The sequence below is a fragment of the Mesoplodon mirus genome (assembly GCF_964341445.2).
Source record: "Mesoplodon mirus genome assembly, chromosome: 14".
Lineage (NCBI taxonomy): Eukaryota > Metazoa > Chordata > Mammalia > Artiodactyla > Ziphiidae > Mesoplodon > Mesoplodon mirus.
In genome coordinates this window covers 19,060,470-19,084,431 of record NC_138990.1, presented here as the reverse complement: position 1 = coordinate 19,084,431, position 23,962 = coordinate 19,060,470, and the positions used below count along the sequence as shown (strand labels likewise).

General features: G+C 42.5%; 1 protein-coding gene across 2 annotated transcripts in view; it reads left to right on the top strand.

The window, feature by feature from the left end:
• The window catches only part of RNF149 (ring finger protein 149), a 28,995-nt gene that overhangs the window by 3,712 nt on the left and 1,321 nt on the right, over nucleotides 1-23,962 (top strand). Inside the window, exons 2-7 of one of the 2 annotated variants that reach the window (XR_014295828.1) lie at nucleotides 6,215-6,465; nucleotides 8,812-8,880; nucleotides 11,422-11,504; nucleotides 13,961-14,057; nucleotides 17,325-17,523; nucleotides 23,102-23,231. Coding sequence is in view for 1 of the 2 variants with exons in the window: in XM_082641958.1 (XP_082498084.1) it covers nucleotides 6,215-6,465; nucleotides 8,812-8,880; nucleotides 11,422-11,504; nucleotides 13,961-14,057; nucleotides 17,325-17,523; nucleotides 21,073-21,116 (743 nt within the window). In the remaining variant the exon portion in view is untranslated. Of the gene's footprint in view, nucleotides 1-6,214; nucleotides 6,466-8,811; nucleotides 8,881-11,421; nucleotides 11,505-13,960; nucleotides 14,058-17,324; nucleotides 17,524-21,072; nucleotides 21,924-23,101; nucleotides 23,232-23,962 lie in introns of those variants that run through there. The other variant, XM_082641958.1, reaches the window with a different exon arrangement.

Sequence of the window (23,962 nt, the reverse complement as noted above, 5' to 3'; positions counted from 1 at the left end):
GGAGGAATTCCCAGCCTAGTGGGAGCGATAAACAGACCTTTCGAGGCAATGTGGTTTGGACCTCGACAGCATTATAGGCACAGGTACTTAGAAAGCATAAAGGAAGGGCATCCGATGCAGAGATAGTGCAAAGATGATTAGAAGCCAGTGTGACCAAGAAAAGTAAAAATTGATGTAAGTCAGACCATTGAAGTGAAAGCTTTTGGAGAGGGTCGGCCTCGATGTGGTGATTGTTAGTTAACGCCAGGCTGGTCCTTTGACTGACATCTTGAGTGGCTGTTTAGACTGGCACTTCAGTTCTGCCAGCAGTTTCCTGAGTGCCAAGTACGGGCAGGGCTTAGAGGTGTGTTTGGGGAAGGGGCCAGAGTTGCGGTGGGGGGAGATGACACAGGTGATAAGAAATCCTTACCTCAGGAAAGATGTGCGTTTTGTGTTTGCAGAGCATGGTAAATAGTCTTTTATGAGTGAATGATGCTCGATGATCTTGAATGCTGCACTCTCACAGATGATCTAAACGTTTAGATTTGAGATTAGAATGTATTTTGGTGCCCTAGGAAGAGATGGCACCTCACAGCCTCACAGCAGGGGGATTAACTCAAGACAGTTCCCAGACAGATGGAGTGTTGAAGCACAGCTTAAGCTGATGAAAGTATCTGAGTGTGTGTCTGGTACGCGGGGCTGGAGTGGGGCTGTAGAACCTTCTGGGTGAAGGGAGTGGCCTCGGAAAGGACTGAAGGCCTGAGGCCACAAAGTGAGGCGTTCTGGAAAACTGCAAAGAGTTCGCAGTAAGATTGTTGAGTACTGTACTCAACAAGTACAAAATATTTTTGAGCAAGCCAGATTCTCCAAAAGAAAATGTGAAATTCCAAGGAGAGAATTGCATATATTTTTGAGTCCTCCTAACTCATCCTAGCCAACCATAAAGACATTTCTGTTCTCATGATGGCTTCACATTTTGGAGACATTTCTGTTCATATTTGGTGTACTGTTTCCCCTGCAAAGGGAGTCTCTGATAATTCTCCTTATTGGGTCAGTTCAAGGATAATATCGGAAGATAAACCAGTTTTTCAGGTTGATTCATTTGTACAGAAACCCTTCTGTTGGGCCATCACTATGTGATGCTGAGCGCAAAAACTAATTTAAATAAGAACTGTAGTCCTTGTCTAGTGAGGGGGAGGGGCCCAGGAAGACATTCTAGCAGGAGGGTAGAAAGAGGTGTACTTCAGAGGCATTGCTGCATCTTAAAGATCTGACCAGGAATTCTCCAGGTTTGGGGAGGGGGGTGGGAGGGATGGAGAGAATATGGAAGTTAAGTTGTTGGAAAAAAGAAAACGTGAAAGGTCATGGGATTCTCTCGGAGACTTAAAATGTATTTCTCGCTGCCTGTATCAGTCTTCTAGAACAGAAATCTAAGCCGCTACTTTAAATATTTTAGCAGTTCCCATCTCCTTCAAGAGAATGTTGAAATCTACTTTAAACAGTTTCCTAGGGAGGAGGAACGGTACACTAGACTCAAACGTGACCCTCCAGAATGTTGAAGCTATTGACCAAAACAAATTTTCTTTTTACATTTTTTGTTTGTTTTTGACAAGGTGGTAAGGGGAACTGTTATTTCTCAAGTAGGTTTATGATCGTGTGCTCTGTTTGAGACCTTATGCGCTGCCGATGTGTAAGACAGAAATACAACAGACTGCCTTTGGGGAGTTTAGCGGTGAGGTCTGTAGGTTCTTTTGGGGAAGGGTGGGCATTGCACAAGGTGACCTTTTTTGGTCCAGTGTGATTGGTAGCACTGAGGCCTGGGGAAGAAAAACATTCAAAGGGCTTTTTCTCCCCTTGTCCCGAGACTCTGCGCGTCTGTGTCTGAAGAAGGCACAGGCAAAACGTTTGGTTTGGCAATCAGCAGTGACTTGCGCTCTCGTGCCACTAGGGCTCTCTAGGACTGGCCCCCGGTACATCCGGAGGGGAGGGCAGGGCCAGACGTGGGGCCGGTGCTCGGCACCCCTTGGGGTTGTGCACCCAGTGACCCTGAGCTAGTGCACGTTTACTCAACTGCCCGGCCTCCAGTTCATCCCACACATGTCCCAGAAGAGCCAGTCACGGGATCGAAGAAGTCTTCATTCTGAGTTTTTAAACCTAAAGTAGTTCCCAGAAGCAATCTTGCTGCTATAGAGTGTAGCAAAATTTAGCACTCAGTATTTTTTAATTTCAGTTTCTTGTAACTTAATGAACTAAGAGTTTCCTAGGTGAAAAATTTCAGATTGATACTGGAGATGTTTTCCGTCCCAGGTGTCCTTCTGATAATCACTGCTTGTCTGCAGCCCCTCCCTTGAGGTTTAGGGTGTTCTCAGCTCATCCCCCATCTCGCACTCATTTAGACAACAAGTATTTATTAAATAGTTACTATGTGCCAGGTTCTACGTGAGGCACTGGGGGCTAATGAGATAAGCAGGATGCCTTTATGTGTATTTAGTCACTAACCAAACTGGGCCAGTCACCATTCCAAATATGCTCTTATATGATGGTTTCACAGCCCAGAAATCTCCCTTCTTTTGCTTGGGGAACTCTTCCTGTCCGTCAAGATGCACTGACTTCCCAGGGAAAAAGTTCCCTCCCACCCCAGACAAAATGATCAGTTCATTTCCGCAGTTTTTTGTTATTCCACGTTCTCGTTAAATAAGCGACAGCCCCAAATAGAAAAATTCTCATCCCCGTTTTACAGCTGAACAACTACTCTCAGAGCACCCAGGCAGTGGTTGTCAGAGGGAGGTGTGAGCCCGGGTGGCCTTGAAGCCTGTGTCCCCCCGGATGAGGGGGCAGGGCAGAGGTTCACGGAGGAGCTGGGGCTCGAGGCCCTGGAACTGGCTTTTCCAGGTGGTGTGTGACATTGAGCAACTCTTTTTTTTTTTTTTTAATTGGAGTATAATTGCTTTACAGTGTTGTGTTAGTTTCTGCTGTACAGCGAAGTGAATCAGCTATGTGTATACATATACCCCTCCCTCTTGGACCTCCCTCCCACTTCCCCCATCCCACTCATCTAGGTCATCACAGAGCACCGAGCTCAGCTCCCTGTGCTCTACAGCAGGTTCCAACTAGCTGTCTATTTTACACATGATAGTGTATTTAGCCTTCGGCTGTGAAATGATTACTCGACTCTTTCTGCCTCAAGTGACAGACAGAGTGAAAGTGCTTCAGAGTGGGTTTTCCCCATTAACACACAAAGGTCATTCTATCATCAGTACCAGAAACTGTAACTGTAGCATAGCAACATTTTATTTTCTGTATAAAAGTGAGACAGGTACATGGGGTTCATTATACTTTCCTTTCTCCTTTAGCATGTGCTTGAAATTTTCCACGAAAGGAAGCTTTTCTTAATTTATGAAAAGGGCTTTCAGCTTATAAAGCACCGCCTAATCATAAGTGGTATAAGTATCCTAATTGTTTCTGTATTTGTCTTTCTCGGCTACGAGATGTTTATTTCCCTGAAGGCAGGAAATACCTTGCTCCTTATTAAGTCTCCCCAGTGATGACGTAGTAGATTGTGTGAGTGCTCAGACAACTAGGTTACTTGCCAAGTAACACTTTTAGGGCTGGGTCATAGGATCGGCCTCCAGACAGCAGCCACCTGAGAAGGGTGCCCTTCTGGGGTTTCAGTAACTTAAATCCCCACAGCCCAGGGCGGATTTGCTACAGATTAAATTTCTCTCTATAATAAAATAGTGTTAGAATGTGGTTTCAGTGTAATGCCAGAGAACAGTCTTTGAATGTATTTTGTAAGTTAGTTTTTGAATAGGTAATATGTATACCTGATAGAGAATTTTTCCTGTGTCCAGCTCTCCCCCTGCCCGGAGGCAGTCAGGGTCCCCAGTCTCTGGGGTAGCCTTCGGGGGATCTGTACTGATATCGCCACGTAGACCTCTTGTCCACAGTTTTACGTGCGGCTTTTTCCCTCTTGTGTCTTGACTGCCGTCACTATTAACAGAGCTGCTGCCTCAGACTGTGCACACGTACTGTAAATTATATAACTATTATTGATGGACATTTATATATTTTTTTTAATAAATAAATTTATTTATTTATGTTTGGCTGCGTTGGGTCTTCGTTGCTGCGAGCAGGCTTTCTCTAGTTGCGGTGAGCGGGGGCCACTGTTCATTGCGGTGCGCGGCTTCTCATTGCAGTGGCTTCTCTAGTTGCGGAGCACGGGCTCTAGGCACTCAGGCTTCAGTAGTTGTGGCACGCGGGCTCAGTAGTTGTGGCTCGCGGGCTCTAGAGCACAGACTCAGTAGTTGTGGCGCACGGGCTTAGTTGCTCCGCAGCATGTGGGATCTTCCCGGACCAGAGCTTGAACCCGTGTCCCCTGCACTGGTAGACGGTTCTTAACCACTGCACCACCAGGGAAGTCCCATTGATGGACATTTAGGCTGTGATAGCAAAATTTTAGAAAAAACACTGGCAATAAATATCTTTATGGATTCCTCCTGTGTACATACATAAGTGTACCTTTGGAATTAGTTTCTTGGATCTGGAATTGCTGGGTCAGGGAAACGTGCATTTAAAAACTTCTAGTAGCTGTTGCTCTCCATACCAGCTTGTAATAATTCACTCCCCCAGCACGAGTGCCCGTTTATACTTGCTCTTGCTGATATGGCGTATCAGACTTTTTGATGTTTGCCAGTCTTTTAGGTGTGTTTTAATTTGTACCATATCCTTTCTGGGGGGAGCGATCACTAATATGTACAGGATTTCTTTTGGGGGTGATGAAAATGTTATGGAATTGGGTAGTGGTGATGGTTGCACAGCCTTTGTGAATATACTAAAAACCAATGAATTGTACACTTATTTAAAAGAATGAATTTTATGGCATGTGAATTAGATGTCACTAAAGATGCTATTTTTTTTTCTTAAACCCATTTGTGTTTTTTGCAAACTGACTTAATTTTCTTTGTTTTTTTTTTGCTCTTTTTCTTACAGGAAATTAGCTTTTTGTCTTTGTTATGTTCCATGTATTTTTTTCCCCATTGACCAGTTGCTCTTTTGATCTTGAGTCCTTGATTTTCCTCTCTCTTAGCCAGTGCAGAAAATTTTTGTTTTTATATAATTGGTTAGTTGCTCAAATCTTTTTTTTTTTTTTTTTAAGAAGTTTCAAGGTGATTTTTCACACTTGGAAAGGTTTTCCTTTAATATTACTTATTTTTTAATTCCCATGTTTCTTCTGGCTCTTTTATGTTTTCTCTTTTTTATATATTTAAATCTTGGATTTGGTTAGAATTTATTTTGGCATAAGTTGCAAAGAAGGGATGCAGCTTTTTTAGCCTCAGGTGATACTCAGTTGCACCCACACTGTTTTTTAAAAAAATAATCCATTTTACCCCATTGATTTGAAATTCCACTTTTATCATTTACTGAATTCTTTGATGTATTTGGGTCTAGTTCCTGGGCTTCTTATTCTGCACCATTCTGGTTGTCTTCATATGCTACTACCACACTGTTTTAATTACTTTGACAGCAAAGGCTAGTCCAGGTTTTACTGTTTACAAAGTTTTCCTGATTGTTCTTTATTATTTTTCCCCTAAATGAGCTTTAGAAGCAGAATTTTTAAGGTTTTTAAAATCCTATTGATAATTTTAAAAAATTAATTTATAGATTAATGTAAAATTGGCCGTTTTATCCCTTTTTTATTTCTCTTATTTTTTTGTCTTATGTCTGCTGATGTCCTCAGAACAAGATGAAATAATATCGAGCATAGTAGAACTTCTCCTATTGCCTCCCTGAGTTAATGGGTGTGCTTAGGCATTCGTATTAATAGTCACAACTTGAAATTGGTCTGTGTGGTTCTTATGTTGGTTTTTTGCTACCATGCTTGGTTCTATTGCCTTAGGAATAATTTTAAGACTTCTTTTTATTTTTTTCAATCTGCTGTGGAGCACTTTAAATGTCATTGATGTTACTTGCTCTTTGAAGGTTTGGGGGTAGAACTCACCTGTGAAACTGAACGGGGGGTGGGGACGGCTCTTGCTTTCTAGGGGGTAGTTCTTAGTGATTTATTCTACTTCTTATGCAATCAGTGTTTCCTCCTTGGAGACCAGTGTTGGTAACTTGGGTTTTCCTAGAAAGTTACCCATTTGATCACAGTTTTTGGTTGTATGTGCATGGAGCCATACTTTCTCTGTATCTTATTTTGTGTTCTTCATATTCATTCCTTTGTTCTTTCCTACAGGAACAGGAAATATAGTAGTCATTATGGTTAGCTACCCCAAAGGAAGAGAAATTGTGGATCTGGTGCAGAAAGACATTCCGGTCACAATGACCATAGGGCTCGGCACCCGGCACGTACAGGAGTTCATCAGCGGTCAGTCCGTGGTGTTTGTGGCCATCGCCTTCATCACCATGATGATTATCTCATTAGCCTGGCTAATATTTTACTATATACAGCGCTTCCTATACACTGGCTCACAGTTTGGAAGTCAGGTAATTGTCTCTCTTTAACTTTGCTTTTTAAAAGATAGTTTGTATATATTTCCTATATATATTGCTTGAAATTATTGGACAATATTCTTAATTTCATTATCACTCACAATATTTAAGTATTAGTATGGTATTTTTAGAATAAATTTATTTTATTTTTATTTATTTTTGGCTGCGTTGGGTTTTCGTTGCTGTGCTCAGGCTTTCTCTAGTTGCGGCGAGCGGGGGCTACTCTTGGTTGTGGTGCGTGGGCTTCTCATTGCGGTGGCTTCTCTTGTTGAAGGAGCGCGGGCTTCAGTAGATGTGGCACACGGGCTCAGTAGTTGTGGCTCGCGGGCTCTAGAACTCAGGCTCAGTAGTTGTGGTGCACGGGCTTAGTTGCTCCACAGCATGTGGAATCTTCCTGGACCAGGGCTTGAACCTGTGTCCTCTACGTTGGCAGGCGGATTCTTAATCACTGCACCACCACAGCAGAGAAGCTGTGGGGGGGTCGGTTTGAAATAAGTTTTAAATCAGAATATATTAAACTTTCTGTTCTGTGGGAAATGGGGTCATGTTTCACTCCTGCAGAGACCCTCTGTCCTTCCCAGATGTAAAGGGATGACAAAAAGGCAAGGCATGAGGTGGGGGGACCTGGTTCTGTGTTTCGAAAGAGAACGGGCCTCCCTGTCTCCATGGTGGAGCCGCGTTCAGAGCCATTTATCTGCAGAGACACTGGTTCAGTAACAGGGGAGAGCAGGGCCCTCTGGGTTCCCCACCCACCTGTTGTCTTGAGAACCGCCCCCTTCCTGGCTCTGCAGGCTGTAGATGGTCATTTCTGGGTCATCTTCCACCTCCGACTAGGAAGCCTCTGCCCTTTTAGGGACGTTAGCAGCTGAGTGTATGGAGCCCCCTCCTCAGCTGACCACGTTCTTACCAGTAATTAAACATAAGATGGGTTTCTTGTAAAAGGGAACCCTCTTGCACAGCTGGTGGGAATGTAAATGGATACAGCCACTATGGAGAACAGTATGGAGGTTCCTTAAAAAACTACAAATAGAACTACCATACGACCTAGCAATCCCACTACTGGGCATATACCCTGAGAAAACCATAATTCAAAAAGAGTCATGTACCACAATGTTCACTGCAGCTCTATTTACAATAGCCAGGACATGGGAGCAACCTAAGTGTCCATCAACAGACGAATGGATAAAGAAGATGTAGCACATATATACAGTGGAATATTACTCGGCCATAAAAAGAAACGAGACTGGGTTATTTGTAGTGAGGTGGATGGACCTAGAGTCTGTCATACAGAGTGAAGTAAGTCAGAAAGAGAAAAACAAATACTGCATGCTAACACATATATATGGAATCTAAAAACAAAAAAATGGTTTTGAAGAACCTAGGGGCAGGATAGGAATAAAGACACAGACATAGGGAATGGACTTGAGGACACAGGGAGAGGGAAGGGTAAGCTGGGACGAAGTGAGAGAGTGACATGGACATATATACACTACCAAATGTAAAACAGATAGCTAGTGGGAAGCAGCCACATAGCACAGGGATATCAGCTCGGTGCTTTGACCACCTAGAGGGGTGGGAGGGAGATAGGGAGGGTGGGAGGGAGGGAGATAGGGAGGGTGGGTGGGAGGGAGACGCAAGAGGGAGGAGATATGGGGACATAAATATACATATAGCTGACTCACTTTGTTATAAAGCAGAAACTTAACACATCATTGTAAAGCAATTACACTCCAATAAAGATGTTAAAAAAAAAAGGTTTCTTCTTCAGACATGGAGTTGAAAATAAGTATTCTTGAGCAACAAAACAGCTCTTAAGTTAACATGTGGCTGTTGTGTACATTAGGACTTAAGTGGTAATTTCTTCTTTTTACATTTATTTTATTTATTTATTTTTGGCTGCATTGGGTCTTTGCTGCTGCGTGTGGGCTTTCTCTAGTTGCGGCGAGCGGGGGCTACTCTTGGTTGTGGTGCGCGGGCTTCTCATTGCGGTGGCTTCTCTTGTTGAAGGAGCACGGGTTCTAGGCGCGCAGGCTTACTAGTTGTGGCTCTTGGGCTCTAGAGCGCAGGCTCAGTAGTTGTGGCGCACGGGCTTAGTTGCTTCGCGGCATGTGGGATCTTCCAGGACCAGGGCTCGAACCCGTGTCCCCTGCATTGGCAGGCGGATTCTTAACCACTGCTCCACCAGGGAAGCCCTTCAGTGGTAATTTCTTAAAATTAGTTTCATTGTAGTCATCTAACTTTGCTTTTTAAATGAAATTTTTCCACATCTGCTTATATTATATGAATTTTCTAAATAGTGACTTAAAATTTTCAATAATAAGAATGTTTTTCCTCCCTAAGAGCCATAGAAAAGAAACAAAGAAACTTATTGGGCAGCTTCCTCTTCATACTGTAAAGCATGGAGAAAAGGTAATATTTTCCTAGTTTTTTGTTTGTTTGAATTAAACTGAACACTCAGTTCCTCAGTCACACTGGCTACATGTCACATGCTCAGGTGGCCACATTGACTGGACAGTGCCCACACGTCCATCCTCCACCTGTCGGTCAGACACAGGTAACTCTGAAGAAGCTCTGGTCTCTACCGGAGACCCTGAAGCTTAAGTCCATCTCCATTAAATCTCACACTCTCTGTGCATTCCCTCTGAGACTCCTTTAATTACAGGGAGAAAACACAGGGGTTTGTGGAGAAGGGGAGAAAAGATATTTTTAAAACTTTTTAAAAAAGGAACGTTTCACATGGCCAACCTGAGACTTTTAAAAGGCCAAAATCGTACCAGAGTTCAGAAGCATTTTGGAATAGGACAAATCCTAACGAAATCTCAGAACCTCAGGTTCTTAGAGGATAGATTCCTCAAAGGAAAACAGTTGCTAATGCAGGAATAGGTATTCTCCTAATGGTCCGTTTACTGTGCCGGGAAATGTTGATGGCTGTGTTGACATAGATAGCTATGCGTTGGTTCCATTGTTCCGACTTTGGTTTTATCTCCCTGAGTTGAGATTTAGTCCATGCCGATCCCCCAGTCTCCACTGCCCTGTAAGTGCATTTGGGTCCACATCTCCTCCTCTGACCTACTTAAAAGGATTAAAGCTTCAGAGTAACACTCATTAAATTTATAGACCTTTGATTTAAAAACTTTGGAATCTGACATTAATGGTTCATGTGGAATATGTAACATCATCTACTCTTGGAATTGCATTGTTTGCTTCATTCTTGCCCGAATGCCTTACGTTATAATACCAGTGAATTTTCATAGTTGGCGCAAGGTCCTGCCTTCTTTCCATGTAGATGTATTAAACAGGAAAAGTGTAAAAAAAAAAAAATTTCCCATCTCATGGGAAGATTAACATGTGATTTACAAATCACGAGGGTCCCTGGGGAGAGAGTCCAGCAGATCCCTGGGACAAACTGTGCATTCGGCTGGCAGTTCCGTGACAAGCATGGAGTTTTATGTTCCTCTTGAAATGTGTCTTCTCCTCTCTGTGGCAGGAAATCTGTCCTTAAATATGAGAAGACATAGATTTATGTGTGTGTAATTTACCGCATGGAGTCTTTGAGAACATAAACTAATTGATATCCTCTTCGTGTACAGAACATTTTTGAAAATAGGCTTCTATGGACTGTTTTTTGAAAGTTGTCAGCAATAATGGTTTAAAAAAAAAGGATCCATAAATGGTCCATGAGGTACACACGTGGATTTTCTGACAATTTTACATTTTAAACTTGTACAGAAAAATACTGTGTTTTTTCTTAAATCTACACCTCGTCCAGTTCTGGAGACTGTATTTGTTTTCTAATTTTTCTTTTCTTGTGACTTGATCACAGTAGTGTATAAGCTTGTAAACCATTAGGGAAATAATTATTTCATCAGCCTTGCATGGCATGTGAAAAAAGGTGATAATGTATAGTTGCAACATGTAATTGTAACTGCTGTTACAAAGTTAATTTTAATACAGTCTTTGATAGCAGTATCTACATGTAAAATCAGTTTTTACTGCTTGCTTGTTAACACGTGACCTGCGTGGCTAAAGATATTTTTAAAGAATTCCATGATGACTGTGAAGCTGTGTCCCATAAAATTAACTTGCTAAAGTTGCAGACACTGATTGGTAGCTCCTGAATCCGCATCCCAGAGTCCTGGGAGAGAGAATCTCATTGGCCTGTTTTGGGTCAGGTTATCAGGCTGGCCATGCCTACTTTGGTAGATGGGCTGAAGCCAGGCGGGTATGTCCAGGGGGTACCCAGGGAAGTGGGGGAAGGGCTGACACCACCAAAAAGGTCTGTGACCCACAGATTCTCAGAAGTTGAAATTTTTTCACAAGACTGCTTCTTCCCCAGCAGTTTTTGTTTCTTTTTACCTGTATTAACTTGATATATGAAAAAGGTAACTTCTTTTAATTTACGGCTCTTTTTTTTGCTAGTGAGGTGAATACATTCAGATATTTAGCTATTTGCATTTTCTCATCTGTAACTTATAGCTCTGTTCTTTCACAAATTCTAATGAAATTGCTTTTGTTTTGTGTTTTTAATGATTCCAGAAAACAAGTAGCTAATTAGATATTCATTCTTTGTTTTACATTTGAAAAATAATTTATTTTATTATAATAAAGCAGGCATTTGCATTTCTACAGCCCTTAAAATATGATCACTTAAAAAAATGAACAGTAGCCTAGAATTTAAACATAATTCGTGTCTGATTAGGTAGACGATGAAATTTTTTCTTTTTCAGCCAAATTCTTTAAAAAAAAAAATCCCTTGATAGTGGTAAAAATAAATACCAAGTAGAAATTATCTGTGTTTAAATTCAGGATGTACCACTGTAGAGTAGAATTCATCATTGTTTTACCCAGGTTGTAGTGAGTTTTGGTTTGGTTTTTGTTGTTGTAGTGAGTTTTACCAAGCGCATACTGTATACTAAGGATATAGTAAATTTTTTCCTCTTCTTTCTGCAGGGAATTGATGTTGATGCTGAAAGTTGTGCAGTGTGTATTGAAAATTTTAAAGGAAAGGATGTTATCAGAATCCTGCCATGCAAGTACGTTCTCTTACTTCCTGAGATGTTAAAAATTACTGACAAGTTTCAGGTTTCTGACCAAAGAGTGAACATGTTTTTCATGATACGAAGACCTTGCTATCAGGTGATATCTTGTGAGCATCTCACCTTTTAGAAAAGAATCTCGAAGTCTTCAAGGCTCCTCCTGTATTGTTTTACTTTAAAATTGCTTTGCTTGGAGACTTTAGGTGACCATTAAGACCCATTATGTCCTTTTGTCATAGATTGGCTTTTAGTCTTTGAAGTAAGGCTTCATTAGGGTCCTGGGAATCTATACTATCCATTGAGCTATTTGGATAGGTGAAGGCTCTGGGGGTGAGGGCCAGGAGCAGCCAGCAGATGTGGCTCCGGCTTTGCTGGTGTTTTTACTTTTTTTTTTTTTTTTTTTTTTTTTTTTTGCGGTATGCGGGCCTCTCACTGTTGTGGCCTCTCCCGTTGCGGAGCACAGGCTCCGGATGCGCAGGCTCAGCGGCCATGGCTCACGGGCCCAGCCGCTCCGCGGCATATGGGATCCTCCCGGACCGGGGCACGAACCCGTATCCCCTGCATCGGCAGGCGGACTCTCAACCACTGCGCCACCAGGGAGGCCCTGTTTTTACTTTTAAATATTTTAATACTTAATGTTTTGAACTAGTGAGCATTTTCCCAGACATTTATTAGAAATGTTATTTTTAAAGACATTTCCTGGTTATGTATCTTTGTCTATTATTTTCTACTGAGATGCCTTATTTCTTAGATTTGGCTCTGCTGTTATTTGCACCCTGGGTTTGGGTTCTTTTGGGGGTTGTGTGAAATAAGTATTCCTCCCTTATTTCATTAATTTATTTTCTTTAGCAACAGGAAGTTATGTTTCCTTTTTAATAATGAGATACTTTGTTAACTTTTTAAAAAATTGCTTTGTTAACAGGAAGGTGTACAAAGATTATGTCGTAAAGCTGGTCAATTTTAATTATACTTCCCACCTATTAGAAGCAGTTCACAAGTTAAAATATAATTATGTCTTGCTTTATGTTTGCAAAGTGTATTTGTGTATATCCCAGTACTTTATAGCAGATTAAGTTCTCAGGAGTTCTGTAGAGGAAATGAAGGAATGAGGATCAGAATAACAAAATTAATTTTCCTGCATGAAGATGGTGAACTTAAGTCTACAGGCATTTATATGGGTTGGTGTGGTGGATACTTAATGAATTGGGGTCAGTGTCGGGTGATGGTGTCCTGTAGAAAATTGTTAAGATAGAGAAGAATTTTTACTCTAGGTGGGCTTAGGGCACGTCTTTGTGACTTGGATGCCACACAGTGAGCAGCCTGAGGCCGATTTCCTTTTATAGGAAATCCAGATACTCCCGAAGGCCGAGCTGGGATTTGTACTGGAGCTTCATAAACAGACGAATTTACATGTGCGCTTATCCTGGTCTCCTTCATGGGGTTTTATTCCGTCCACCCCCATTTTCTCCTATGATTTATATCAACAAATTTCCGAATAAAGCCCACGTGTTCGTTTTGTTTTTTCAGAATGATTCCAGTGGGTCAGTTTCAGTTTGAGGATGGAAAGGTCACAAGACAAGCTGGACTGGACCATGTTATGTCCTTACATGCTGTGATTTTTAACTGCACTGGCAGATTTCCCTTTGAAGGAAAGGTCTTCAGACAGTGACGACAGTAATAATAATGAAAAATTACTGAGGATTTATTGTGCCCAGCACGCTTGTAACCACATCACAGGTTTGCTCCTCAGAACAGCTGCAGGGTAGGTGCAGAGTGGCCTCAGGATCTAGTTCAGAGTCACAGCATCAGGACGCACAGCTGGTGTCTGAGCCTGATCTGTGTGGCTCTGATACCCACAGCTGCTTACCTGCAGTACAGGTAGGAAATGTAGATTCATCACACAGGAGGGGAAGTTAGCCAGTGAGGACAGTCAGTAAAAGAAGAAAATTCATATGTGGTTTTTCTTTTTTTGATTCTGAAAGCGATATTTTCATTCTAGAAAAATGTAGATGCTACAAAAATATATGACAAAAAAATAAGTGTTTTTTCAGCCTGCAAGCCAAAGACGACTTGTTAATATTTTGTTGTATTTCCATTGGAGTCATCTTATAGACTATATCAGATACTATCAGTTTAGTATTACTTTGTTACTATTAGTTTACTCTTGCGTTACTTAGGCCACATTTATTCCCAAATAAAAATACATCCTAGCATGATGTGAAAATAAACCATGTTATTTTTGTGCAGCGAAGGGGGTATTTCCCTCTACATGCCAGATTCAATTTAACGTGGAAAAATAGAATAGATGACTACCTAGGGTAAATGGATAGACTGGAATGTTGATTTGATGGCATTTAACTTGTAATGAGAAGATGAGTTGGTGGAATGTGTTGTTTCCTTTATAAGATATAAACATTTATTTTAAAACATTAACACATACTTAATTTTTTTAGGCATATTTTTCATAGAATATGCATTGACCCATGGCTTTTGGATCACCGAACGTGTCCAATGTGTAAACTTGATGTCATCAAAGCCCTGGGATATTGGGTTTGTTACATTTTTGTTTATATTCAATCTCTGCACCCCCGTTCTCCCTGAGTGATTGGATTCTGTTCTGACCAGAGGCAGGAGTGGACTAAATGCTCCTTCTAGCATCCTGGTGGTTCCTGAAGAAATTTTCCTCTTTATTAAAAGTGAATTCTTAAGACATTCCCCCAAATCAATGAACTAAATTTGTGATTACAGAATAATATGCTAGGTGTTTCCTTAGAGTTTGAACTTAGAGTGGTATCTTTGATAGATGTTGGTGTGATACACTGCAGGGTGTATAGATGCTAGTTAGTGTCATATAAACAAGAATTATTATAAAATGTTTGCAAGGGAAGGAGCCTCGTGCACAGGTGCACATTTTACATACGAGGAAGCTAAAGCCCATACCTCTTGACACCAGCTCTCCCGATACTTGGGTTTCAGAGTCAGGATGCTGCGGGGATATTTATCCTGCACCGAACGTGCTGCATCACTTTGTGATACTGAGATGGTCACAGACCTTCCTCAGAAAATAGAGACGGGAGGGCAGAGTGAAAGAGAGCGCGTCACAGTAGCCACGCGCTGCTGCCTTACACGAGTTATTACATTGACTCTTCCAGCCCCTGTGGGAGGGAAGCCCCGTGACTCTCCTTATTTTACTAACTAGAAACTCGAGCTCAGAAGTAGCTCACCTAAGGTCACATGGTGAGGTAATAGGGAATCAGCTTTCAGGTGCAGGCTTGCTTAGTTCCAGTGTCCAATCTCTAAACTACCCTCCTACCCAAAAGAGGGGAGGGACATCGATGGGGAAAAAAACCCCGATCTTCCTAGATTGTTATATTTTTAGAGTCTTCCTATAATCTATTAATGTCTCAAGATATTCTTGATTAAATATAGTTTTGAAACAGATCTTTGAAAGAAGTAATTTAAGTATCAAATATATATTTCTTGTTGCTAAACAGAGGTTTTTGCAGCGTTTATTACAGAGGTAGAAACTACAAAGAGGTTTTTTATTATGATAATGATTTTATGTGACTTAAAGCCATAACAGCCTTCAAGGCTGCAGGCCCCCTTCGGAGTATTTTTCATTTTCTAGTTCAGCGTAGCTTCAAAAGAGAGCTGAGGGACCACGCACTGCCCTAAGAACCAGTGTGATTTTCTGTGCATTATAATTCTCAAGTGTGAGTTCCAGAGGCCTCACCGGAGGTACACGGAGGGGGAGGCCGCAGGACTGTCTTGCTGGAAACTCACCCGCCGGGATGTCTGGATACTGTGCCTTTGCTGTAGAATTTCTGACGTTCGTTGGTGCTTAGTCTTGATAACTGGCGGCTCTCGCCAGCGTGGAGGCTCACCCCCGACTGCCTCATGCCGTCCTGGGACCGCATTTGGAACCGTAGAACCCAGGGAGCGAGACGGGTGTTTTCTTGGCAGTTCTCCTTCTTCGTCTTTTCCTCTCGTAGATACGCTCCGAAGCTTCTTTTGTTTTCTTCGTCGGTCAGTCATTTTAAACCTCTTTTCATTTCTAAACCTTTGTGCAAAAGGCATTTCACTGACCTTAGCGTTGAGGCTTTAATCCTCGCGAGTTTCGCTTTTGGAAATATATGTGTATGTTTCATGTGTTAAAAATCAAGACTCTTCATTTTATATCAGGTTGTATTGCTTTCAGAATGTTAGTTTCAGAAAGCTAGAATATGTGTCCCCAGAAAGCTTGCTTGCTTTTTTGAAGAAACCTACAGTAACTTTAAATCAAACTTAAGAAATTAATTTGTCTTGCCTTTAACTTTTTTTTTTAATCCTTTGACAAATCTGCTATTTTCTTTGGGCCCATCGGCCCCTCCTGCGTTGGATTGTAGAGATAGTTATGACTCTCATATGGTAACTAGTTCTCATTTCCAAGAAAATGACCATGGTGAAAGCGGCTTTGATGTGCCCCGTTGTGTTTGTTCGCTCATGGGGCGCAGGCATTCATCGGGGGAGTGATGTGTAAGGTGCTGGGTCTCAACTTGGCTCCAGGGAGACGAAGGGATAAGACTCAGCCCTCCTGCTCGCAGGCTCCTGGGGGACTCCGCTTTCTGGACTGATGGGTGGGAGCCGGGCCTGCAGCCCACCCCGCTGGCCAGGGAGGCCTGTTTGAAGAGTGTGGGCACAGAGGAAGGCGGCCTTGACCCTGCCAGCTGCATGTGGGAAGGGACAGGGAGGGGTTTTTAGAGGCACGTCTGAGCTGCGTGTTCAAGGGTTAGTGTATCGCAGGGAGTGACCAGGTGGGGTTTGGGACAGGCAGGTAGTTCAGTTTGGCAGGTATTTAGACAAGTACCTGGAAGAACAGACTAGGATGGGCTGTGCGGCAGTCCGGATGCTGCAGCAGCTCAACAGGATTTGTCGGTTGGTGTGTCACGAGTCTGTTCTGGGGGGGTTCGGTTGCCTGTGAGAAGACAGGGAGCCACGTGGTGCCCGGGAATGGGGAGAGGGTTCCAGAACACGTGTGGAGCCAGCAGTGCGGGCGGCAGGGCCCCTGGCCCCGAGGGCCCCAGGAGCGGGCGGCAGGGCTGTGCGCTGCCCTCAGCCTGAGCCAGGGTTCGCAGGAACGCCCCCCAACGCACACACCTTCGGTCGGTCACTTAGCAGCAGCTTCGGCCATCAGGACACAGCTTTGGCCCTGGCATGAATCGAGAAGGGTTTCTGGATGGCCCCTGAATTTTGAGACCCCACGTAGTGACGCTTGTAGTCTCCCGCTCTGACTTTCATGATCTCCTTTTCTTCTCTGAAGCAGCAAATGGGGAAGCAAGGCAAACTGGCAGCAGGTAGACACCCTTTCTATAAGGAAGGAGCAGAATTGGGTATCTTTAAGTGAATGCAGGTACAGTCTGCAGCCCTCTGCTGTTCAGAAGCCTGCTTGTCTCCGAAGCCCTGGCACCTTGGCAGCCGTTAGGGCAGTCATTCGAGCTCAGGGCTCCAGCCTTAGTGATGAGTGCCCAGCCAGGCTGCTCAGAAAGGCAGGAAAGTGCATTTGTGACGAAGCTCCACTTTCTGTCAGTAAATAAACGGTGGCATCGTTGGTATCAAAGGGAAAAAGGGTTTTAGAGGAAAAGGATTTAGGTCTTGACAAGCTGCTTATTGAACAGTGCTCGTTTTCTGGTTGACGCTAAATAAAGAAGACACTGGTGTGCTTTTCTGCCATGTTCGTGTATTAAAGTAAATATTTTCTATGAAGTATGAGCAAAAGATGATGGATAAGCCTGATCGTGTTACTGAAAAAAGGTATTTTCTTTGCTGTTAACTCTCAAGGGAGAGCTTGAGGACACGCAGGAGACGCCTGCCCCAGAATCGCCTCCCGGGGGCGTTTCGACTGCAGACCTGAGTCTGACTTTACCAGATGGTGACAGAAGTGACGCGGGCAGCTCAGCGCCGCCCACCACCGGCGACTCCGCGCCGCCTTGCGAGGCCAGTTTTAAAGAGGACGCAGGTGAAAACACGGCCTTGCTGGGTGAGTCTTCTGCGGGTTCTCGAACAAAATGGTGTTATTAGTGGTTGAAAGAAGGTGAAGAAATACATAAGGTGCAGAAAAGCATAAAGGAAGGATGATAACCATGACCTCACACCTGCAAATACCATTTTAACATTTCCATAAATATATTTCAGATGTTTTTTCTGTGTTTAAGGATGGGGACAATATCATTCATGTGCCGTTAGGTGACCTGTTGTTTTTTTTTAATTTTTGGCTGCCTTGGATCTTTGTTGCTGTGCGCGGGCTTTTCTCTAGTTGCGGCGAGCGGGGGCTACTCTTCCGTGCAGTGCGCAGGCTTCTCTTTGCAGTGGCTTCTCTTGTTGCAGAGCACGGGCTCTAGTTGCGTGGGCTTCAGCAGTTATGGCACGTGGGCTCAGTAGTTGTGGCATACGGGCTCAGTAGTTGTGGTGCACGGGCTTAGTTGTTCCGCGGCATGTGGGATCTTCCAGGACCAGGGCTCAAACCCGTGTCCCCTGCATTGGCAGGCGGATTCCTAACCACTGTGCCACCAGGGAAGCCCAGGCGACCAGTTTTTTCCTCTTAATGTGTGAAGCTCTTTCTCTATCAGTAGACAAGACACATGATTTGGTACAGCTGCGTAGTATTACATTTTGGATTCACTGTAATTTCTGTAAACCACATCCTGCTGATGGACTTTTGTCATCAGTAACACTGAAATCATTTTGTGTATACACTTATCACCTGTCTGTAAAATAATGAATTGCATAGTTTTAAATTACTAATGCAATTATCTTCTTTTCATATTTGTTGGTTATTTATATTTCTTTTCTGAGTTGCCCATTATTTCATCCTTAGCTTCTTTTTCTATGGAGAAACTAATTTTTATACTGATTCTAAGAGCTCTTGGTCTTTGATTTTTATCTAGTCTAGCTTCTCATTCTTTCATGATTCTTTCTGCCTTTGAGAGCATGCTAACTTAGGAAAATCTGTCTCATCTGAGGGTTATTAATTTAAATTTTACTGACATTTGTGGCTTTGTATTTTACATTTAAATCTTTAATCCGCATTGTTTAAGGGGAGATTTAACTAACCTATTTTTCCCAAATGTTTAACCACTTGTCCATTGTTTAGTGATAATTACTTGTGAATAATAAGTTTTGATATTTGAAAGGCAAGGAAAATTCCTTCATCTTTATTCTTTTTAAAAAAAGAATTCTGAACTGTTCTTCATTTTTTTTTTTTAATATTTGTTTTTTTTGTTGTTGTTGGGGGTAGGAGTTTATTAATTAATTTATTTATTTTTGGCTGTGTTGGGTCTTCGTCTCTGTGCGAGGGCCTTCTCTAGTTGTGGCAAGTGGGGGCCACTCTAAATCGCGGTGCGCGGGCCTCTCACTGTCGTGGCCTCTCTTGTTGCGGAGCACAGGCTCCAGACGCGCAGGCTCAGTAGTTGTGGCTCACGGGCCCAGTTGCTCCGCAGCATGTGGGATCCTCCCAGACCAGGGCTCGAACCCGTGTCACCTGCATTAGCAGGCAGATTCTCAACCACTGCACCACCAGGGAAGCCCCTGTTCTTCATTTTTTAAGATTAATCTTTTTTTTAAAGAAGATGTTGGCGGTAGGAGTTTATTAATTAATTAATTTATTTTTGCTGTGTTGGGTCTTCGTTTCTGTGCGAGGGCTTTCTCTAGTTGTGGCAAGCGGGGGCCACTCGTCATCGCAGTGCGCGGGCCTCTCACTATCGCGGCCTCTCTTGTTGTGGAGCGCAGGCTCAGTAGTTGTGGCTCACGGGCCTAGTTGCTCCGCGGCCTGTGGGATCCTCCCAGACCAGGGCTCGAACCTGTGTCCCCTGCACTGGCAGGCAGATTCTCAACCACTGCGCCACCAGGGAAGCCCTAAGATTAATCTTAAAATCAACTTGCCATGTGTAAGAAACTCCCATGAGAATTTTTATTATAGTTGAATTAATTTATAGGTTATTTTAACTGGGAAGAATTGATGCTTCTAATTTTGAATTTTGCCATCCTGGAAGAGGAAGCATAGTTTTCCAAATCGGTAATATTCAAACTGAATCGGTTTGTCTTTTTTGCCCATTTTTAGAATCTGGGAGGCAAAGACAGAAATATGAGTATTTAAGTTTTAAACCAGTACCAGAGGAAGAAAGAATGCGTTGTGTAAGAAAAAGGGAGAATGAATTTCAGAGAATGAGGAAGTGGAAAGGTGGACTGTGTAGGAGTTCTCCTCACCAGCTCTGCTGGGACTCTGCCTTGTGAGGCAGAGTTCCATTTATAAATGTTTATAAATGGTGCTTGTTTTTAGGAATTCCATTGCTTTGTGCCTAAGTGCATACCATTGTTTTTTTTTTTTTTTACCATTGCCTTCAGGCTCCAGAAAGGAAACGAAATTTGTTTCCTTTAGTACTCGACTACCCTTGAGATATTTCAGGACATGTAAAACTCTTATCCTAAACTAAATTTCCAAGTATTTGTTCAGGTAATTCATAATTCGTTCAGGTAATTTGTCAGGTAATTTATATGTTAATGTTCTTTCTACCCTATAATTGGATCGTTTAAGAACTGTTGGAGGGTTTCCCTGGTGGTGCAGTGGTTGAGAGTCCGCCTGCCGATGCAGGGGACACGGGTTCGTGCCCCGGTCCAGGAAGACCCCACGTGCCGCGGAGCGGCTGGGCCCGTGAGCCATGGCCACTGAGCCTGCGCGTCCGGAGCCCGTGCTCCGCAATGGGAGAGGCCACAACAGTGAGAGGCCCGTGTACTGCAAAACAAAAACAAAAACAAAAAACAAACAAAAACTATTGGAAAAAATCAATTCTTTCAAGCAGACATTAGTACTTTAGTGTAGTGTTAGTACTTTAGTATAATGTCTGCTTATAATTATATAATTAGTGTAGTGTAGCTTTACTTCTAGCTGAGCTAACATTTGCTCAGAAGTGCCTAGGAAATGGATGCGGGGTTATTAATGGCAGCCCACTCCCTGGAGGACGCGTCTGCCCGAGGGGGCTCCTCTTTTGTCTGCTTCACCTCAGGTCTGATTGAGGAAGTATCCTGTCACCGTAGGAAACCTTCTGTGCTGAAATTATCTTGTACTCCTCTTCCTAGTAACATCCACCTGGGTTCGAAGGCCGGCTTGAACCTCTCTGTGCCTCAATTTCCAGTCTCTAGATTGGGGATACCATACTTGTCTCTAGCTTGTAGGGCCTATATTGCCCAGTAAATGCTAGCTACTATTTTCATGGGTGGTGACACCATCGCTATGTGTTTGAAAACACACTCTCAAATTAATCCCACCAGCTCAGCCTATGTCTTTTCTATAGCACCGTGCTGACCACGTGAATACTGATTAGGCTAATGCCAGAAAACCTCTCATGCCGTATGTGAGGAGGGTGTTTATATATTTTGTGTGTCTGGAATAGGTTGTCGTTTTTCCATGTAAGTTTTATTTAAAATTTTCCGTAATTTGTTTCTTGAACTGTGATCTCCAAATCTAACAGTGTTTATGGAATTAAAGTTCAGAATATACCAACCAACGCTGGCTTTTGTTGCTTTGTTGCAGAGACAAGCAGGAGTGACCCTCAGCGTGAAGGACCTGCCTCCTAGCGTATAACCTGCCGGCAGTGTCACGGACAGAGCCTGGGCTTGAATGAAAGGACATTGTATTTTTTTTACTTTAGCACCTAGTTTGTATATGTGAAAATAATGTACATTCTTTTACCTTACAGGCTCTGATTTGATATACAAAGGGCTAAGATACTTTATTCTTAAAGAGAAGTTTTGATTAGTCTTCATATATTTATCTACTAAAATGTATCATAAGATTAATTCTTTCCTCTCAAGGATGGTTTTAGACTAAGCACATTGAGTTCAGACTAGTTGAAATGGAGTTGTGTGATTATATTCAGTCATTGATCACCTGAGTTTCCCTGGAGGAAAGACTTCTTTAGAACATTAAACTTGTAAATGTGATGAGAGAAATCTGTCGTTTCCTTGCACCTCTGTACTATAGATTTCCAAACCTTAGAGCACTTTCATTGTTGTTTTTTATTTGGAGTTATGGGAAAAGCACTGGTTGACTTTTAGGATTTGCATTTCTCCCTTTCATTACCTAATTTCTTCTAACAACCTTGATGAGGAGGGAAGTTTTGTCCATTTTTTTTCTATACAAATAAAAAAAGCTACGATTCCGTATTGCGCACGAGCATGAAGTTCTTCATTGCTTGTTAAAGAAATGGAGTAGACAGACTCTGACGGACTCTTATATGGCGTTTTTGGGGGTAAATGATGAATATACTGATTCCAACTGCAGTTTAATCTTTACAATTATAAAGGGTGGTAGATGGGGACTTTCCATTGCTGTTGTAACAAAATAAACAAGTAACCGGTTTCCTTGATTAATTTTAAAGCAAACTTAATGGCAGTGACCTTGTTTAATCATCTCTCCTCTTTACTCTTGTTTGCTGTTCTTCCTTGGCAGTGGAGGTGGAGGGAGTGGGCTGTTCAAGCTTTTGGGGCCGCTTTCTAAATTGATAAAGCGATTAAACAGACACACACACTGTCTGTTCTCACTTCTTAGAGGTGGAAGTCAAGGATGAGGAAGAGATTTTTTTATAACTTGAAATTGTAGCCCTTTGTCGTTTCCAAACTAGTTACTGTGTGTATCTGTGTGGGTAAAAATACATGTTTATTAAGAATATATAATTTTTAAAATTTAAATAATTTATTTTTATAGCTGTATCTAAGATGTAAAGTTTATATAGCTTATTTTTATCAAACTACTTACTACACTTTGATTCCAGCCACTCAGTGAAATACCAGGTGAGTAAACAGTGTCTACCGAACGAAGTAAACTGAGGCCAGTTTCCATGTGAGGAGCTATTGGAATAGAAGTTGTCTTACTTTGAGCTCTCATTTCAACAGTCGGCCTCAGTAGGTTTCCATAATAGCAAGTATCTTTGAAATCCACCTTCTGTGGTGCATTGTGGATAGGAAAATATGTCCTTGATTTTATACTGAGTAGACTGTTTGCTCTTTGTATTTTAACACACACAGTAAGGGAAGATGCTTTAATTCTTCCCAGTAGCCAAGGAAGCTGACTTTTTTAAAAATACTGTGACAGATCAAGGTAAATTGTTTTTGATGATTATGGAAGTGTGAGTTCTTAATCAGTGGCTGTCAGCTAGAGCCTTCCTTAATTCAGAAGTTTGAACCCTAATTATAAATAGAAGAGACTGGAAAAATTATAGTACTCTTACCTCTAGAAACACAAGTCTTTAACAGCAGATAAAGAAATTAGCAAGAGAAGACAGAAAACTCTTCAGTACTTCGAAAATGTTTCCTTTGATACTCTTTTCTTAGGTGGAAGTAAACATGATAAAGGGTCAGATATTACGAGAGTTTTTGCTGAAATATAAACTTGATAAAATGCTGGGGATCTGGGGAATGTCAATGAAGAAAGATTAGTAAATGAGAGATGTAGTTAAGGTTATATTATTTACGGCAGTAATCGATTTCCTTCTGACAATTGTCATGAAGACCATTTCTTCACAAATAATGTAGAGACAGTATTTTTTCTTTTTAACTGAGAGCCTCAGGCAGCGTGTGGAGGAGGGCAGTGGACCCATGGATGTGAACACCAGCCTGCCATGCTGCTCCCGGGCTTCCCATCAGAAAGCCACGATGCCCAGAGGGGAGGTGCACACACAGCACCTGGAGCAGGTAATAGCTCCTTGCACGCTGTCCTTTCAGGGATGTTGAATCCGCAGAGCCTCTCCTGAAAGACTGCTCCCTCCCTGTGGTTACTGAGGAATGATGACACTAAAAGGCCGAACTGCAGTGTGTCCCTCAGCAGTTGGCTCTCTGGGGGCACACGGTGACAAAACCTCCTGAAGCGAACCTCTGGTCTGACCTCAGTAATGTCAGGGCAAGATTTCCAAGATAGGCCTTTCCAGCGAGCTCAGATATCTTTAAGAAAAGATAATCAGTGAACCTTGGGGCAACTTCAGGGCTTGAACATGCAGTAAGTACCTCTCTACATGCTTTATGATGTACTTGCTGAATCAAAGACCACTAGAATCATGAAAACAATAACAACAGTAACAGACCTTCAGGAACCGGGTGTGCTTTTACTTGGACACAGTACCCAGCGTACCCAGATTCCCCAGTAAGATGGCTTAGTTTGGCTGTAGTCTCCTTTTGGGCACATTGAAGTTGATGTGATCAGTGAGGGCTGAGGTTAAGCCATCACACGTACATCACTAACTGGAACCTGAGGTAATGACATGTTTTAGTCAAAAGCATGTCTTTGGGCTCACCGTAAGCCCTGCTTTTTTTTTTTTTTTTTTTTTTTTTTTTTTCTTTTTGCGGTATGCGGGCCTCTCACTGTTGTGGCCTCTCCCGTTGCGGAGCACAGGCTCCGGACGCGCAGGCCCAGCGGCCATGGCCCACGG